General features: G+C 42.7%; 1 protein-coding gene across 3 annotated transcripts in view; it reads left to right on the top strand.

The window, feature by feature from the left end:
- The window catches only part of ARID5B (AT-rich interaction domain 5B), a 180946-nt gene extending 165702 nt beyond the window's left edge, over positions 1–15244 (top strand). For all 3 annotated transcript variants that reach the window (XM_036438382.2, XM_036438381.2, XM_036438383.2), the window contains 2 exons: positions 5016–5214; positions 9141–15244. In XM_036438382.2, coding sequence (XP_036294275.1) covers positions 5016–5214; positions 9141–11300 — 2359 coding nt within the window. In that variant the 3' untranslated portion in view covers positions 11301–15244. The remainder of the gene's footprint in view (positions 1–5015; positions 5215–9140) is intronic.
- The last annotated feature ends 5196 nt before the right edge of the window (positions 15245–20440 follow it).

The raw sequence follows: 20440 nt of genomic DNA, 5'->3' as shown, positions 1-20440 counted from the left end.
TACTTTCTTTGTAGAAAGCTTGCTACAGTGGATCCTTGGTAGCTCCTGGGCGAGCCCAGTCTTTTGCACAGAATCCATGTTGCATTCTCCCACCATTTTGTTGGCGAATGCTAACTTTATTCTCCTCTGCCCCCAAAATACCCTGTTCCCAGTCACCAGCAGATCTTTGGTCTGGATATTTATTTATTTATCTTACTGGTTTGATCCTGTAAGAGTACCTATGAAGTAACTGGGGTGAGGTACAACTCTAAAGACACCCCCCCGCCCCATTACTTTCCCCCACTCTCCAGATTGAATCAGTTCCAGAACATTATTAAAATATCATTTTTCAGAGCTCTATAAATAGATGGATTCTCATTTCTCCTCTTAAGTACTGTTTGCTAAATGTTTTGGCCCAAAAGTTCAGTCATTCCACGCCAGCATTAATCAATATGGGAGACATTAGCGGTTACTCGTGCAGATGAGATGTGACATTAGTTTTCCTCTGCCCTCGGGGAGGGGAGGGGAATGTTGCCTAATAAAGATGAAGGGTCTTTTCTTCTTTTGTATGAAATGTAAATGTTGAGGATGTGGATGGGTATCCATTTCTCAAACGCAAGCAAGGCTGCTGCTTTTTGCTGAGAAAGAGAGGAAAGGCCTAGGAATTTGTAAATATAAAATTATCTGCCTCGGCGTTTAAAAAAAAATAATAAAAGGGAGAAAGAGTTGGCAGGTTGCCAGATTACTTACATTACAGTAATAGATTTGCTGACCCCTGACTTCAACTGCAGAGAAATGTATTGAATTTTTCATAATATCAGATGAGGCAGATCTAAAATCCTAGTACACTGAGCACCATTATTTAACTTGAGATTTAACAAAGCCGAAATCTTTACAAACAAGCAATTTCATGTAGGATGATAATTTAGTGGCTCAGACACCAATAAATCAGGGTTATAATGCCATTGATTTGTTCATTTTAATTTGGGTTGATTTTAAGTTGTCTTTATTTAAAAAAGAAAGCAAAGAAGCAGGAGGAGAAAAAAAATCTTGCTTTTCACAGTGACTGAATTCAATAAGAATCTCCTTGATAGCAAAAGGCTCCCCTACTGTTTCTGCTTTGGGGTGGAAAATGTTATTCTTGTATTATTCCTAGGGAAAAAAAATCTCATGCTGCCACAAATCTTATGTGTATGGCAAGATGTTATTTTTTAATACAGGATGGCTTACCTATTTCAGATCCATTAATGGCATCGCAAATAAGCATTTTGCTAATCTGAAATGTGAAATCTGGATAATAATAAAGACACATTTATCTGCCCAGCTTTCAATCCTCAGACTAGATGGAGATCACGGGGGGGATCATTCTAATGAATATATTGCTTCTTTCCCCATTACTTCCATCAACCTTACTCGCAGCCTGCGTTCTCAGCATTGCAGTCCATGGAAAGATTTCTCCTTGTGTAATGAGTTTTGGGGGGCTGAGATGCCTTTTTGCTTTTATTGGTGCAGTTTGGAGACTGATTGAATCTGTGTTGTACTACAAATGTCTGAGGCATAATCATCTGCAAGGCACAGGCATGTTGCATTATATAGTCCGAACCTCCTCAGCTTCCTGCATTGGGCAATGTTGACCTATTGGCTAACATGTTTTTAATGCTATCGCATGTTATGTTAAACATTTGAATGTTCAGAAACTTATAATAGCGTCCCTCCCTTAGACTGTAAAAACCTCTAATAATCGGATGATAAGATCACATCCTGTGGGGTAATTGTATTGTACCCTGACAGGATGGCTGAAAAACATTCAGTGAAAATCACAGCAAACGGAAATCCCTACATGAACAGCGATTGTTTGGGTGCCGTGCAAGACCATGCCCTGTTCTTCAGGGGCTTAGCTGGTCATATTTCTGCTGGTTTCCTTTTAGCTGCTGCCTTTCTTGTTTTATTTTGGGAGCCTTTTTTTCACTGAGCCACTATAATTATCTTTCAGTGATTTAGAAAGGGAAAAAAAAAACAACACACTCAATTGACCTTTATACACACACACATTCTCTCTCTCTCTCACTCTCTCTCTCTCTCTCTCTCTCTCTCTCTCTCTCTCTCTCTCTCTCACACACACACACACACACACACACACACACACTCCCTTTGGAAGCCTTGAACAAGCAGAGCTTATGTTTGGATTCAGTTTTACCTTAGTCATGCCTCTTTCCAGATATAAGAAACATTTAATTCCAGATTTCCTGCTTCTGGCTTTAGGCCTTTGACCAGCAAAGTGAAATGTATTTTTTTACTGCTGTCGGCCAGCCAGCTGCTGAGTTGAGTGAAGAGTTGGGGGGAAAAAGAAAAGAAAAAAAGAAATGAAATGGAAATGTTGCCCTGCCTCTTGAACTTGCAAATTTGTATGAGGAAATTACAGCCTCCTTAACACCCATCTAGAGAGCTGGGCTGGCCCAGGACTGTTAGGACCGGAGGTGAGGGGTCCTTTGCGGCCCCCCTTGGGTGTCTCTTCCACCCAAGTCTCTGCTTCTGCTCAGCCCCTCTCCCCACACTCAGAGATGATGCTGTCATCCTCCCAGGAGAGGGTCTCCCATGGCGTCACTATCTCAATGGGAGAATGGAATTGGGAGAAGGGTGGTAACCACTGGAATAGCCAGACTTCAGTGCTCCTTGGATTCCCATGGCAACCAAACAAAAGCAAAACAGACCTATCTGCCCCAACAATAAAAAAAAAACACACAAAAAAAAACACGCTCTCATTGAAGTCAATTAAAAATATTCTTTCCAATTTAAAACATCCCATGCATTTTGCTCCCGGAAACCCCCCCCCTCCCACCCCCCACACTTGCCGATGTCGAAGGGGGACCACGTCCCTGGCAGGACCACGCAGATAAAAGGAACTGGGGAGGATGGTGGGACTTTACAGGTGAGACAAATAAATTCAAGTCTGAACAAGATGGCTCCCCCCCTCTTCTTCTGCTTCGTTATGCTTTTTATTACATAAACATTAACTGTAATATTACAGTGGGAAGCAGGTATTTGGCAGCCATATATTATTTTAGTAAGTCTACATGGAGAGAACAGTTTCCAGTTTTAGCAGCTGTAACATGTTTAAACTCAGTTTGTAATGGGATCTGAAGATAGCTATTCCCCATGGGCCAAGTTGATCTTCATGGCTGGCCCACTGCCAGAGGTAGGGCTCACAACGGTTATTCACGCCTCCTTGCACATACCTTGTCCGAGCATGCTCAGTAAATGAAATTTGTGCCTACTATGCTATAAATAAGGGATATGATTTTCCCCATCATCTGCATGGTATTTTATTAAAGAGTGAAATCTTGTGATCACAAATGCCCCCATGTCTATACTCGCAAACCCGGACGGCTGTGTATGTGGAAGTCGTTGAGATCCAAATGACGTAGTTAGAAACCAATTTCAGGATCGCCAGCAAATATCCACACCAAAGAAGTTTCTGCCTGGGAGTCTGAGTTTAAAAAATAATTAGGGTTCCCGATATTGGAACAGATTTATGTTGTTTATGAGCCAAGTACATTTTCTTCATTGAGTCAACTTGTCTTATTTAAAACAAATTATGGTGGCTGTATTAAAGTTCATATTTTTAAGGCTGAGTCTTGTATTAATCCCACAGTGAGTCATTAATCATACCAAATGCATTATAAGAACTTTAATCACTGAAGTTGAAACTGAGATTGTAATGCAATCCATCCCTTTTAATTACATCAGCTATTTTTCCCTTTCAGATCAAGAGCTACAGCGCAAAGGGGAAACAGATTAAAACTAGAGCCGTTTGATGTTTCTCTTTTTAGAGCAATTTTATGTACTTTGTATAAAAAAGTTATGTAATTAAAATGCTTGAATTTTTTTCAGCCATCTGATTTTTATGGCCAGAGTGGTCTGTCCACCTTCCTTCTTACTGGGGCCCTCTTTTACTTGGTACCCCTAAACTGCACCTCCTGCTGGGGTCACCTCCCTCTCTGTACCCCCTCCCCTGGCCCCCCAGAGCTGCTGTATGAGACAGCTGTGCTAGCCTCCCATTAAGGCAGTGCTTCTCAACCTTTCTAATGCCCCGGACCATATAATATAGTTCCTCATGTTATGGTGACCCTCAACCATAAAATTATTTTCATTGCTACTTCATAACTGTAATTTTGCTACTGTTATGAATCGTAATGTAAATATCTATGTTTTCCGATGGTCTTATGGTGTTTTCAGGGTCTCGGCATCAGACAGGTTGAGAACCACTGCATTAAGGTCTTTATCTTAAGTGTCCAGTCTATAGTTTGGCATGACAAAAATATAAACTTTGGAGACGGGCAAAAGTTGTTCAGACTCTACCTCTATCAACTGGTGTGACTCTCAGGCAAATTCTTTAACCTTTTGGCGCCTCTGTTGTCTCATCTGTTAACAATAATAATAGTGATCATTTTTATTATTGGTATGATTATAATAAATATTATGATAATTTACTCCCTAGGGATGTGATGTAAATTACATGAAATGATATATATTATGTACCTAGGGCAGATACTAGTACTTACTAGAATATAAGTCTCATGCGGTCGGGCGTTGAGTCTTTTGTTTGCTGGTATATCTTAGTGCCTAGAGCAGTGTCTGGCACGTAGTCCATGCTCAATAAATAGTTGTGGGCAGAATGATGAGTAAACGGCAGCTATCATTATTGCTATTATTGTTGTGATATCATTGCTGGCACTTAGCCAGGTTCCATGGACAGCGATGATGATGTAAATGTGGATGCTTCCCCTGTCATCCTTGTATAGATTTACAGAGCCAGAGAGCAATCTTGCAAAGAAGTATGTAAGACAGTAGGCACTGGTTTTGAGTAGGGAGGTAACTGTGAAGTAAGTTTCTAGAAAAGCATTGGTGTCACTGGAAATAAAGTCACACAATAAATTGCTTGTATTGAGAAAATAAAATAAACCATAACATTGATGCTAATGGAATTGCCTGATTAATCATCCCCGGATTGATCATGTCTCCTGATATCCTTTCAGATTAATCCTGCCATATGAAAGGTTTATTAAAGGAGAGGAAGACAAGCCCCTGCCTCCAATCAAACCTCGGAAACAGGAGAACAGTTCACAGGAAAATGAGAATAAAGCAAAAGTATCGGGAACCAAACGCATCAAACATGAAATCCCCAAGAGCAAGAAGGAAAAAGAGAATGCCCCGAAGCTCCAGGATGCCTCAGAGGTGAGTCGCTCTCCTCCCCAGACATACCACCGGGACGTGCCCTGCCTGAGGGTTTCCCGAACCCTGCACCCACAGCTGAGACCTGCACCCACAGCTGAGACCTGCACCCACAGCTGAGACCTGCACCCACAGCTGAGACCTGCACCCACAGCTGAGACCCTACACAGTTGCAGTGCTACAATGAGAAATCAAATCATCTCAGCTTCACAGTTCCCTCAGTAGTGGCCCTTTCCGCTTGTTCCAGGGCTGAAAGGCAGTCCATGGTATTGAATGGGATAGGCCCACGATAGGATCCAGAAAGATGCGAGCATCCCGTAAAAAACGGATAGCGTCCACCGACTTTGAGAGAGAAGGAGCCAGAGCTCCAGCTCTGAGAAGCCAGGGGACTCCAACATGAAAGTTATGGCTTTGCTGTTTCACAGCCAGGCTATCCGACGAGGTGGTGTGACTTTAAAAAGTGCTCCGTGGGGCCTAGTAGGCAGGGCTGTTGAAATTGATGTCTCTGCAGGATGGACCTGGAAACTTTAGGAATGCCTTTGTCTCCGTAATGGACCTGTGTGCAGCAGCCTTGGGTTGAGACCAGTTTAGAAACATCTTAAGTACATATTATTTATGGGGAAATTTTGAAATGGTTCCTCTGAAACCATCATTATCTCTCATGTTAACAGGTAGTTTCTAACCTTTTAAAACAAGCCCCGGCTACCCGCAGCCCCCCACAGCTCCTTGGTAGAAGCCATTAATGTCAGCGCACAGCCAGTCATGGAGGCTGATCTGGGCTCTGTTTCAACATGAATAATAAAAACCCTGCTGCCCATAATAAAAAACAAAACAAAAAAAAACAACTTAGCAGCCACATTTGGAGACAGCATGTTCTAAGATTCAACCCCAGAGGGAATTTCGTTGCTGATATTAAACACCCCCTAAAAAATCAAGTTTATAATGAACACATAAGAGACTCCCTAATTAAACACTGGTTTAAAACACACACAACACAACACCACAATCTCTTCCCTGGAATTCAATATACCCCCACTGAATACTGTGTAAGAAGATAGTATTAATACGAAGATGAAATTTTATTTTTGTTTTATAATTACTTAAAGCTCTAGAAATTAAAAAGATTGGGGGGTGGAAGAGAAGAGGTGATGAAGAGATTTCTAAATATCTGCAAGCTTGCAACACAAATAGCCAAAAACAAGGAAATTCCAAGTGAAGGCTTGCATTCCATTCTTCCTTTACCCTGTTGGCCTGGTGATTTATTATGGGTTTTTGGATCAGCGAGTTCTATATGTACAGCATTGCCAAAGCGCCGGGGGGCAAACTGAGGACCGAGAGGCCAGCTGACCTTTGAATGGCTCCACTTTGGGGACAAAGTTTAAAATGGTTGGTTTGTAAATTGTGGGAAGAATCCTCAGCCTGTGCCCTTAGCCCATCAGCTGACAGGAGGACCACTGTCAGGTGTGGAGCCAGATGACCTGCAGGCCATGGAAACCCTTCAAGACTTTGTCCTATGCGTCCCAACAGTCCCCTTCAGGGAGCTGTTAGTGAATTGAGTATCAAAGATTATTATGATCAAGTTATCTAAACTACCTGGAATCTGCCCTGGCCAGTGTGGCTCAGTTGAACATTATCCCATTCACCAAGAGGCTGCCAGTTCAATTCCTGGTCAGGGCATGTGCAGGAGACAGCTGATCGATGTTTCTCTCTCACATTGATGTTCCTCTCTTCCTTTCTTTCTAAAATCAATTTTTTAAAAAAAATTATTAAACTACCTGGAATCTCATACCCTCTTCAAGGTTGACCTTTATAAGTAAGAATTGTTCCCCACCTCCAACATAGACCTGTACTATTGTCCAGGTATATTTCTTCCCACTAATTATGTGCCTGGAGCTTTGGGTCAGGATTTTATTGTTGTCATTGTTTTAATTGTTTTTCATTTTTGATGTTTTCAATATAAAGTAGTAAACTCAGTAGAGACAGGAGAGCTTATAAAGCCCTCCTCTTGCTGGCCGGTTTGGCTCAGCCTGTGGACCAAAGAGTCCAATGTTCGATTCGGGTCAAGGGCACATACCTCAGTTGCAGGATCCTCCCCAGCCTAGGCCCAGGTGGGTGCAGGAGGCAACCAATCGATGTGTTTCTCTCACATCGATGTTTCTCTCTGTCTTTCCCTTGCTCTTCCACTCTCTGAAAAATCAATGGAAAAATATCCTTGAGTGAGGATTAAACAAACAAACAAATAAATAAATAAAGCCCTTCTCGTCAAACCCAATATTCTCAGGTAATTGGATTGGATTGCAAGTTGCCTGGTGGGAAGATGCACTTAAAATACTAAGGGCAGATCAGAAAATTTCCATCCTTTACCTTTTTCTGTCTAGCTTTCAAAGACCTCCTAAACCTGTTTTACAATAGAAAGCATGGAACTCCATGAAACTGAAGGCCTAGGTTATAGAAAGTTCATTGGAACTGGGTATCCTTGATAGCTCCACTTCAAATTCCTGTCCCATCAGGAACTGACATTCAAGTGCAATTTGCCTTTTTTCTTGGCTGTACGCATTTGTTCTGCATTTCTTGTAATGAAAAAGCTCAGGAGACCAGTGATGCTGTTAATGTAGAACAAGTAATGATAGTTGTACTGAAAAGGCAACTGGTAGTACAAAAAAAAAAAAAAAAAAAAAGAAAGAAAGATGCACACACAGGTTCTTAGGTATAACACAAATCTAAGAAAAAACGAAACCCAGGGATATCTTTAAGTGGACTTAAGGAGAAATATTGATTAAATGGATGTGATTCCTTAAAATTTTTTATTCCTATGCATCCCTACACCAGCATCCCCAGTCTTACCCGAAAATGCTACTGTGGTCAAAACTTCTTTTCTTAGCAAAGAAGAACAATGTTCATGGAGATGAGATTGGGGTGGGGTGGGGTGGTGGGGGGTGAAGACCAGTTCAATACAACTGTTTTGGGACGATTCTCCACTAAGACATGTCAGGACAGAATGACAGGAGGTTTAAAAGAGCTTGTCCGTTAGCTGGGTCACAGATGGAAAGTTAAAATGACCTTCAAAGGTCAAAGTTTGCACAGCTACATAAAGCAATGAATGGGTTGAATTGTGCCCGCAACTTCTGTGAATAGGGACACATAAAGAGCATCCATCTCATTGACCACAATTGATTTCACTGAACAGAGCAGCTGTATTTGTGCTGGCGCTCACTGCCTGAATTTTGACAACTTCATTTTCAACTTTCATGGAAATGTAGCTTGCTGCAGCCTAGAAGAACTTAGAGCCCTCCTATCCCTCAAGTAGTCAGGCCAATATTGCATCTCCATCGTCTTTCAATACTTCAGCTTATCTGCATGTCACATGACACGGAGTAGAAATTAAAAACACTTAAGCATCACTGATTTTATGCCTCCAATTGGACACATTAGGACAAGATACGCTCTGTCAACGGCAGGGAGTGTCAGGGAGTTTGTTGATTGTTTGTTGACATGGAGGTGGTTAGATATTTGAAAGAGAGATGCTTAAAAAAAAAAAATCTTTCTCCAAAGTGTCATAAAGCACAACATGTAATTTAAAACCCATTTGGATAATTGACTGATTTGACAAGAAGACAACCTCAGAATTAAACTGTATATTAGACTCAAGGAGTGATATGATTGTATACCATCAGTACATAACACTTGGATATTTTGATAAGTGTCTCCTAAGGGACTAAAGTGAATATGCATATTTCCCCTAATGTTTCTGTAATTTAGATTTCTTTGTTTAGAGGTATGATCAGGGAGTGATAAAGCTCTACCAAAACGATGTGAACTGTTTGACAAGCCTGTTTTCAAGAAATACTGCTGTGTGTAATATTCTAGTTCATAGCAAAACATGTCAATACCCTTGGCTTCCTTCTGACTGTCTTGCCATATCTTATCAGGTCTCTTCAGAGCAAGAGAAGGAGCAAGAACCTTTAAACCAGAAGAGCATCCCCGAGTCTCTCCCCGCAGCAGACGTGAAGAAGAAAATGGAAGGGTACCAGGATTTTGCAGCCAGGCCCCTGGCATCTACAGCAGACCCAGAAAAGGAGAACAAAGCAGATCATGGTGCCAACAGTGAGAAGATGGCAGAGGAGGCGGGAGGCAAGGGGCCCTCTCCTCCGCTCCCGAGTGCCTCTTCGGCCGCCGACCGGGACCCGGGGGCTGGCAAGCAGCCTCTCACCTCTCCCAGGGCTCTGGCCGACTCTAAACCAGAACCCAAGCCCTGCCATTTCACAGAGAGCCCCGAAAACGAACCCCAAGACACCACCTTCCCCGGCTTCCCCGCCACGCAGCCACCGCTGGCAAACCAGAGCGAGATGGACGATGACAAGGCGCCCCCGATGGCAGACTACATCGCCAACTGCACTGTGAAGGTGGACCAGCTGGGCAGCGACGACATCCACACTGCGCTGAAGCAGACCCCGAAGGTCCTGGTGGTCCAGTCCTTCGACATGTTCAAGGACAAAGACCTGACGGGGCCCATGAATGAGAACCACGGACTCAACTACACCCCGCTGCTCTACTCCAGGGGCAACCCGGGCATCATGTCCCCGCTGGCCAAGAAAAAGCTTCTGTCCCAGGTGAGCGGGGCCAGCCTCTCCAGCAGCTACCCCTACGGCTCGCCGCCCCCTTTGATCAGCAAGAAGAAGCTGATCGCCAGGGACGAGCTGTGCTCGGGCCTGGCCCAGGCCCACCACGGCCAGAGCGCGGACCACGCAGCCGTCAGCCGGCCCTCGGTGATCCAGCACGTGCAGAGCTTCCGCAGCAAGCCCTCCGAGGACAGGAAGAGCATCGGCGACATCTTCAAGCATGACAAGCTGAGCCGATCGGACCCCCACCGCTGCAGCTTCTCCAAGCACCACCTCGGCCCCCTCGCCGACTCCTACGTCCTGAAGCAGGAGCTCCAGGAGGGCAAGGAGAAGCTGCTGGAGAAGAGGGCGCTCCCCCACGCCCACATGCCCAGCTTCCTGGCCGACTTCTACTCCTCCCCGCACCTCCACAGCCTCTACCGACACACCGAGCATCACCTTCACAACGAGCAGTCCTCCAAGTACCCGTGCAGGGACCACCTGTACAGGGAGTCGGAGAACAGTTCTTTCTCTTCCCACAAACACCAAGACAAGCTCCACGGGAGCTATCTCTCGTCCCTGCACCTGCAGGACAAGAAGTCGGCCACCGCCGAGGCCACCACGGACGATCAGCCCACGGACCTGAGCCTCCCCAAGAACCCGCACAAACCCACCGGCAAGGTCCTGGGCCTGGCCCACGCGGCCCCGGGGCACCAGGAGAGCAAAGGCGCCTCCCAGTTCCAGGTCCTCAACAGCCACAGCCGAGACTGTCACCCCAAGGCCTGCCGGGTGTCCCCCATGACCATGTCGGCGGCTCCTAAGAAATACCAGGAGGCGCTTTCGAGATCGGCAAAGCCCCACCACGTGAGGCTGGAGAACTTCAGGAAGATGGAAGGCATGGTGCACCCCATCCTGCACCGCAAAATGAGCCCGCAGAACATCGGGGCGGCACGCCCCATAAAGCGCAGCCTGGAGGACCTCGACCTGGTGATCGCAGGGAAGAAGGCCCGGGCCGTGTCCCCCCTGGACCCCTCCAAGGAGGTGTCTGCGAAGGAGAAGGCCTGCGAGCAGGAGAGCGAAGGCGGCAAGGCGGCCCACGGGGGGCGTGCGGGGGGCGCCTCGGAAGGCCACAAGCTGCCCCTCTCGTCCCCGATCTTCCCAGGTTTGTATTCCGGGAGCCTGTGTAACTCGGGCCTCAGCTCCCGGCTCCCGGCAGGGTATTCCCACTCTCTGCAGTACTTGAAAAACCAGACTGTGCTTTCCCCGCTCATGCAGCCCCTGGCTTTCCACTCGCTCGTGATGCAAAGAGGCATCTTCACGTCGCCCACCAACTCCCAGCAGCTGTACAGACACTTGGCCGCGGCCACGCCGGTCGGAAGCTCCTACGGGGACCTCTTGCACAACAGCATTTACCCGTTAGCTGCTATAAACCCTCAAGCCGCCTTCCAGTCTTCTCAGCTGTCATCCGTACACCCCAGTACGAAACTGTAAGGCCGGCTCTGCCCAGCATCCCGCATGGTGGCGTGGCTGAAAAGATCTTCACTCCTTAGCCCCCGGGGCGATGGCTTGTAGAATTAGAAGTCTGTACTTCTTCTAATCTGGGGGGTGAGATCCGTTCCAGCAGAAGCGGCCGAGAGGGGAGGTGGACAGACCTGATTTTTCTGGGACGACACCAGCCTTGGCTTGTCAGTCTGGAGTCCCTGGCAACACAGATGCCCTCGCACCCCAGACGGTTGGTTCACTGCGCACGGGGCTTTCGCGGAGGGGTTTATGCGTATCCGGGAAGAACTTAGAGGACCCCGTCTGAGTTCCGACGGTCAGGAAACAATCTGGGCAAAGGGGCAGGCATTTCAAAGAAAGGGGCGAGGAAGACTGGCAGACATTGCCAAGCAAGGCCCCTGTTTTCATAAAACTCCAAGGTTCAATCAATGCAATGTATAGTGAAACTTCAATAGACCTTTCCTTTTTTGACACTATTGAACAATCCAGAGAAGTAAACACTGTTAAATTGACTGTATATATATTTGCTTCTTAAGACTACCCGTATCACTGTTTTTGCTCACCTAATTTATATACAGGTAGTTCCATTTTCTCCCACTTCCTTCTTGTCTTTTTTTTTTTTTTTTTTTTTTTTTTTTTTTTTTTAACAGTATCGCTTTTGTTTGCAGGTCTTTTTGTTTTTGTTTTGTTTTATTTTGTTTAAGACTGACTGACTATCCTAGTTTTTGATGTGTGTTTGTAATCCTCCTTCCCTCTCTCCCCCCATCTTATCATTTTGAGCAGCTTTGGGTGGTAAAGTTAATTGTTTACAAATTGAAGCAACTGATTCTAGTGGAACAAATGAGAAAGAAACAGATGAGCACACCATAGTGCAAAGAACGTTCCTTTGCAGATCCGCAGCTTACGGACTTTGTCCCTCATTAATGGCATAGCCGAAAAAGCTTACACACTGCTTACCCGACCAAATGCTTTGCTTTGAAGTATGGGGTTATGTGAACATATCGAACATTTACTTACCTTATCTAGGCTGTGAAACTGTCCTACATACCAGAGGAATCATAAAAAACACAAACCTCACTGGCAGCAAGCTGCTGAATAACAGCAGAGTCGAGAGGACATACTTGTGGGCTACACAGATATTTTAGGAATTTCAGAAATTAGAACAGGAGCCAAAATGATTTACATTGGTGTTGGACCTGGTCCCTTTAAGCAGGCGGGGGAAGGAGTGGTTGGGAAGAGGATGGAACTCAACGCCTCCAAAGAAAATGAGCAGCTAGAGGCCTGTGCTCCAGGTACCTTCCCCTGGGCCATGGTCTTTGGAGTAATAGGTAACCACGTTGCCTTCATCATATTGGTTTCTTGATGTTTCCAAGAAGACCCTGTGCCAGGCCACCTCTTTGGGGATAATTGGCGTGCTGGGTTTCCTGGGCGTGAGTTTTATATATGAGCACTCACTTGCGCTGGTTGGTGTCATGTTTGTAACCACCTGGCAGTCTAGCCCGCTTTCTCGTGTATCTGTGTTGGGAAGAAGCGGTCGAGCTGTTCAAGCAGTCAAAAGATGTGGAGAATGCGTATCTTGTCATTCTTGCCACTCGATCCCACTTGCTGCCAAGGTGTGACATCAAGGTGGACTCACTTCCTAAGTGTGTCCAAGGTCGAGCGGCACAGAGCCCGATTTTCTCCTCAAGTCCCATCCCTGCTGATTAAGAATGCTTTGACGAACTCCCTGGCCAACCCGCCCCTCCCCTCCCCCAACACTACTCGTAGACATTAGAACCATAGTTAACCAAGTCTTTTACCTCTGAGATATTTAATTCTATGAAAGTTGACGACAATTTTCAACCTCTAGGTAACTCGACTGCAAAATAATCAAAACTGGTAAACAATGAAACTGCGGCTCTTAACCGAAGCCATGCATGCCGTGCATTTGTATTGAAATGTCTCCATGATACGAAGCCAAATATTCCGTGTAACATACTTGCTATCCAAAGGTGGAAACAAAAAGAATGTAGAGATCTAGTGTTAAGAGTTCCATTTGCTTCAATTAATTATTTACCTTCCTGTGGAATAATATATATATATATTTAATAGAACCATAGATAGACTAGTAGAATTTAGATTATAAATGTGTGAGCGCAGATTATCCTGCTATTGCACAAGATAAAGTTGGGGGGAAGAATCTCAATTCCAGCTGGCGAAGCGCTAGCCAGGACCGATCTAAGAAAGTTGCACTAGATTGGATGGTCACAGAATCAGAGGACATGGAAGATAGAGCAAACTCCAGTATTTTCTGCAGCAAGACCCAGGCTAGATCAGACATGGTTTATGTGAGTTTGTTTCTCAAAGGAAATGGGGAGCCGTCTGTCCCTGGTGGAGCTCACCTATCCGTTTGGAATATGGGCCATTTGTTTTCCCCACTGGGATGATTTCAGTCTGGTTTCATCATGTTGGAATTTGATCACACCATTTTCAAACAATGTTAACATAGTCCAGCTTTTGTTTTTCTCATCTCTTCCAAGAGGAGACTCACTGTTTCTGTCTGAGGAAGCTCATACCCTCGGCAAAACATCAGGACAAATAAAGAGAAATGGGGGCACACATTCCCAACAGAAGCAGTGTGTGATTTGTTTTAAAACTCCCGAACAGAGATCTTGGAAATCTTTCAAAAAGACCATTGAATTCTTCATTGGCTGAGAAGTACATTTTAAAAAGTCTTAAATGGGGCTTTGTTTGCATTGTTTGAGTTCAAGGGGCCTTATTATTGAATGGAATTGCACAAGCCTTTCTTTGTGCAGTCAAACCATTGTTATTGGTAGTTCTGTAAAGGAAACTGTGGAATCTAATTGGCAGTGGAGTCATAAATCTATTTACTGAGTGTGGCTTCCAAGAAATGTTGCAATTCAAAATGCACTAACTCCCTGATTTACTGGAGATTTGAAGATTCTAAATAATGTTGTTGTTGTTTTTTAAAGCCTTTCCATGCAACTTCTGGCAACTCAACATAAAAAAAAAAAAAAAAAGAAAAAGAAAAAGAAAAAAATAGCCCAACCACGTTTTAGAATTAAGTATTCTCCTACTAGTGATTGGAACTTGTAATATTTGCCACAGGACTGACTTATTTATTTTCTAGTTAGAAGCTCTTAAGGTCACTTGTTTATCAGGGCATATACAGAAGGGTTTGTGAAAACTCAATGTTGACTTTACAACTTTCTGACCTGGTGCATGAATTCTCAAGTACTGTATTTCACTGTGTTGGTGTGTCTGATGGAAATTTCGAGGTGATCCCACAAAAAAATATTTTATGTAGTGTGCCTTCAAAGAGAACCATTTATTTCTCTTCACTCGTGTCCCACAAAAGTCACATTTGGTGGTGGTCAGCCAAGTCCCATCTGGTCCAGTTTTACTCTTGTTCCCGATTTTAAAGAGAAATGGGGACAAGGTTGCCCTTGTGAGACCCACACCATTGCAATGATTATCTTGAGCACTTAAATTCCAGTGTTGGCTGTTGATGTGTTTGATATTCTGCTTGTCTCCCCATAGTTGAAATATGTCTGAAGAATAGCAGCATAATCTCTATTGGCTGTTTATACTTTTTTAAACTTTCCTGTGTTGTAAATATTGTATACTTTTGGTGATCCCAGCTATGTAACCTCTGCTCTGTAAGGTGATTATTTGTATATAGCAACATGGCCCAGTGATATTATATAGTTTCCCAATGGAGAGGTTATTGAGTAACCTTTGCATTAGTTTAAACACTACCAGAAGAATGCTGAGCCAACTATAAACACTCAATTTTGTATGTTTTCCAAATTGTACTTATTACTGCTTTTGATACTGTATTACGTGCCAATAGTTTCCCAATCACATAGCAGGCAAGAGATATTTTGTACTTTTTGATCCACTGTAATATTTAATAAAAAATGTTACTATCTGTTTCCTTTTGGGTCTGAGTTGATCTGTCACTTCTTCCTGAGGACCCGATGGCCTCCCCAGAGTACTTCCTACCCCATTGTCTCCAAATCGGATCACAGCAACAATAATAGTGGTGATGATGGAGTCTGTAGTTAGCTGAGAACCTACTGATGTGGAGAGTTAAATCAACTTGCCCCAGATTACCTGATAACAAATTGTCAGGGTCAGGATTTGAACCCAGGGCTCTCTGGTCTGTGACTTCCTTTGTATACCATACTTCTCTCCTGACAGATAACAAAAATCACTGTTTATTCATTCAACAAAGATTTACTCACATCTCCATTGCCAGCCATAGTAGCTGGGAATACAATGGTGAGTGAAAGATGAATACTGTCTCTGGAGCTTATAAATCTTATGGGAAAGAGAACTAACCAAATAGTCACCCATATAAATAGAAAACCTCAGCCTGACCTAGTTCTGGAGGAGAGGAGTGGGTAACTAAAGTGATACATGAAGAGGAAGTGGTGACGAAACTGATAAATGAAGGATGAGTATCAGTTGACCAGATAAGAGGGAATTGGGGGAAGACTCATCCAAGCACAAGTACCACATGTGTAGAGACCCCGAGGCAGAAACACATGAGGATTATTTTAGGAATCAAAGAAAAAGCCTGTGTGAGAAAAGCATCATTACAAGGTCCAGGGAGTGAGGTGGAGGTAAGGTTAGAGAATAGAGCAGGAGACGACCAGGTATGCCCCAATAGGTATGTCTTCTTAATTCTAAGCCAAAAGAGGTTTAAGCAGGGAAGTGGCCTGTTGAAATTTGTCTCTTTCAATGTTTCTCTCTGGCTGCTGTGTGAAGGCAGATGGGGAGAAATCTAATACCAAGATGGTCATTTTAAATCAGGTGGTAGAATGGAAGGGTAGACACATTTCAGAGGTGCTTAGAAGGATAGAGGACCAGACTTGGTGATGGATTAAGTGGGTCATTAGGTGGATACTCAGGAAGGATTGAGAAGCTAAGAAAAAAGCATATTCTGGCCTCTGGGGATGATATACAAAAGACTTCTAGATTCCTTCCCTTAATCCTCTTCATCCAGACTTTCCCTGAGTTTTCCTCAGCTGATTATTAGTTGAGATGAGGGGTTCGCAAAGTAGCACCCTGCATGCTCTCTTCTTAATGTGTCCCAGTGACTGGAGCAAGGGGGAAGGAGAGGTGGACAGACTTTGTTGGGTGTGTTGGTTTACAGCCCACACTATCTAGGCAGGAGGGATTTTGAAGAGACAGAAGAAAATAAGCCACTATCAAGCATGTCACACAACTGGGGCGAGGAAGGGAACACATTTTGATAAATGGCACCAAACCGTTACTGTGGCTGAGTCCCTTAGGAACCCTGCCCACCCTCAGGCCAGTAGGAGTTGCAGCAACATGTTAGGGCTCCTACCCTCTTCTTGTTGGCAGTCATCCCTTTGTTAATCCAAACACACCCAGCACAGGAAGAACCCCTGGCCCCATGGTCTCCTTGCTCTCATTCTGATTCATGTGTATTTCACCATACTATTGCATTGCTGTGAGTACATCAAAAGAATGTTCTTCCATCTATGACACACTCAGCATATAGAGATCTGATACTTGAATCATACACAACAGGAAGCATAATGATAAGTTATCTGTTTTTACCAGGCCTAACTGGCAAATAGTGTGGGGAAAGAGGGTGCTTTTGCTAAAGTTGTCACTTATAGTGCAAAGGCAAGGAAAATGCCCAGTGATTTATTATAGGAAAGTGGCCAAAGTTGACAAATGTTTCAGGGCTGATAGTGACCAGGAAAGGGGTGATTGTTTACATCATCAACAAGTGGTAAATGGCAGGAGGGGGAAGGGCGGTGGGTGACCTCTGGCCAGGAATAATGCGAAAGAAAGTGTATTCTTCAAGATTGGCTTAGGGAGTATAGAAAATTGCATTAATTTGGGCCTTGCTAATACAGAATTTCTGAATTTTGGAATCCAAAGGAGAATTTCTGAGATAAAAACGAACAAACACATTTGTTTAACCTTCTTAAAAGAATAAACTATTTTAATCAAGTTAGCCATAACCATGAGCACTCAACCAGCCCAGCAAGGGCAAGGTGATCTGCTCCCTGAGGCAAGCATCCAGGAGTGACTACTATTTCAATTAGTGTAGAAACTTCCTTCAGGACTGAGCTATCCAGTGGAACTTCCTGAGGTGGTGGAAATGTTCTATCATCCAGAGTTTCCCAACACTATAGCTACTAGAATAAGTGGCTGTTGAGCCCTTGAAATGTGTCTACTGTGATGAAGGAACTAACTTTAATCCCATTTAATTTTTATTCATTTAAATGTAAATAGTTACAGGTGGCTAATATAATAGTTACTATATTGAACAGCAAAGATCCAGAAGGTCCTGTTGGCCAATGTGTGTATACAGATAGACTCAGTTACTGATAGGCCACTACCTGCACATAGACTTTAACATAAACAATAAGGCAGGCAACATCATGTCTTCTTGCCAAAACTTCATTAATCGATTAGGGGTGACTATAGATTTAACACTATTTTTCACTCAGGATTTACGCGTCATAGGCATTTAAGTACTAACTAAACAAATAACTCATTGAGAGAGCATTAAGAAAAAAGTCTGGCCCGGCCAGCAAGGCTCAGTCGTTGAGCATCTATGAACTAGGAGGTCATGGTTTGATTCCGAGGCCAGGAACAGGTGGGGGCACACAGGAGGCAGCTGATCAATGATTCTCTCTCATCCTTGATGTTCCTATCTCTCTCTCCCATTCCCTTCCTTTCTGATATCTATACCTATCTATATCTATATCTATATCTATATCTATATCTATATCTATATCTATATCTGTTAAAATCTACAGTATGGCATTTTGTAATCCAGTCCTGCCTTTTATGTTGTCTGATTGTGTGAGACTTGAATGCAACTTCTGGAAAATCTATGCAACATTAGTGTGGCCATGTTTAAGCCACACTGCTTCTCTCCATGGCAGTTCAAAGGTTATCTCTGGAGACTGGGAGAGTATTCAGCAAGAGGGAGAAGGCCAGGTGGGGAGAGAAGAACTGATGGAGCAAAAGTGGAAGAATCCATGATGAACATAACTTCAGTGTCCTGGTTCTTGTACTTCATGCCTGGGTACGGCCTGCCACCCTGGCCCAGAAATTCACGTGGCCATCCAAAAATGTTGGCAGAACACCCTAAGGTTGTTTGTAAATTAATGAGGCAAAAAAGAGAGATGACTCCAAGAAATTGTATTAGGAAATAAAAAAGAATGCAGTAGAGACGTTTTAAATTATTAGTGAATAGCATTTACTTTGAACCTATGAACTGGAAAATTTCAGATGAAAGAAGCTATTTCCTACAAAAATAGAAATTAACAAAACTTTCCCAAGAAGAAAAATAGAACTCAAATAATAATTTTTTAAAATTTCACCAGGAGTCAAATAGTTCTCCACAAAATAAAAACACAAGGCCCAGGTGGTTTTAAGAAGTATCAGATAAGTGAAAAAGAGGAAAAGCTACACAATTCTTTTTATGAGTTTATTTTTACCTCATTACTGAAATTTAACAAGGACAGTGAAAAAGAGAAATAAGTATAGATGAATCATACTTATAAAGCAGATGCAGAAATACTAGGTAAAATATCAGCAAAATATAAAAGTTTATGTTTAAATATATACATTATATATACATATAAATATGCATATCTATGTGTGCATATATATTAAATGGCATATGTATGTAAAACAATATTTTATAATGATTCAGAAGACTTGGTCCTAGAAATATAAAGATTATATTTAGAACATTAGAAATTCTATTAATAGAATAGCATATAAAAGCCACCTGGAAAATATGAAGTTTGGTCCACATTTCAAACAATACACAGAATACTTAAAAAAAAAAAAAAAAAAAAAAGAACCATTTTATCATCCTGGAGTGCAGAAAGCCCCATTCTATGATTCAAATTTCGAAACTATAAAATATTATCTAAATAAAAATTATCTACAGGCAAAAAACAAGCAAGTCCAAAATGCAAACGTTACTTTGGTAATAAATATTACAATTCATATCCCAAAGGGCAGATCTCTCTATTATATAAATGGATCTTAGAAATCAGGAAGAAAATGGTAAAATGTCAGACAAATATACAAATCTAAAGTGTACAGTTCAATGAACTTGGACAAACATGTACAGCCATGTGACCATGACTAAGAACAAAATATAGTTCACTTCTATTTTGATAGAATGCTTTCTCATGATACTTTCCAGCCTGTTGACCTACTCTAACCCATTAGGCAATCACCGTCTTGATTTCTATCATCAGATTTATCTGAGTTGTTTTTAGCTTTAAAAAACAAAACAAAACAAAAAACAAAAAAAACTGGGAGCACAAAGATATTTACCATCAGATCGCTGTTTTTACTTTATGTAATACTCCAGGTCATTTTACTTAACAAAGTATTAGATTGAATGAGAGAGCTCAGCACATTTGTTGGATACAAGATTAAAATACCCAAGGCCATCACATTTTCAACTACCAGCAACAATTAAAATGATACTTAAATTTTTCTTTCATTTACAGTAGCAATAAAACCAGAAGGTACTTAAATAAATCTAACAAAATAATTGGGGAAGTAATTTGGCAAAATCCAGGGAAGCTGTAGATGTGGTTACTATAAACTCACGGGGACACTTCCAGGCATTTACTGGGAACCTTCACATTTGCATTCAAAGGAGTAAGTAGGGGGCTGCTCGTTGCAGCACTGATGCTCATCACATATACAGAAACACAGGGACGCAAAACAACATAAACATCCCTAAATTGAATAATATACAGTCGGTCAAATGAATATGTTAAATGTCTATGTATCAACGTAAAGAAGCAATCAAAAGTGCAATGTCAAATGAAAACAAACAAACATGTTGCCAAAGGGTTCACACAGTTTGATAAAATTTCAAAGCATAATAGGGTAATATTGTTTCTGGATATATTTAATGAACATAAGAAGACAAAAACAGTAACACTTTAACATCAAATTATTCACAGGAGGGAGGAGGAGAAGCTGATGGGGGAGAAAGAGACCTTGAACTACCTGTAAGATTGATTTCTTTTGAAATCTGGAGCAAAAATGGCAGAAAGTTAATTTTTAATGAATTTGGGTGGAAAGGACGTGGTGTTAGT

The sequence above is a fragment of the Pipistrellus kuhlii genome, unplaced genomic scaffold (genome assembly GCF_014108245.1).
Source record: "Pipistrellus kuhlii isolate mPipKuh1 unplaced genomic scaffold, mPipKuh1.p scaffold_m20_p_15, whole genome shotgun sequence".
NCBI lineage: Eukaryota > Metazoa > Chordata > Mammalia > Chiroptera > Vespertilionidae > Pipistrellus > Pipistrellus kuhlii.
Note: the sequence above shows the minus strand (reverse complement) of the source record. Positions and strands in the feature narration are given on the sequence as shown.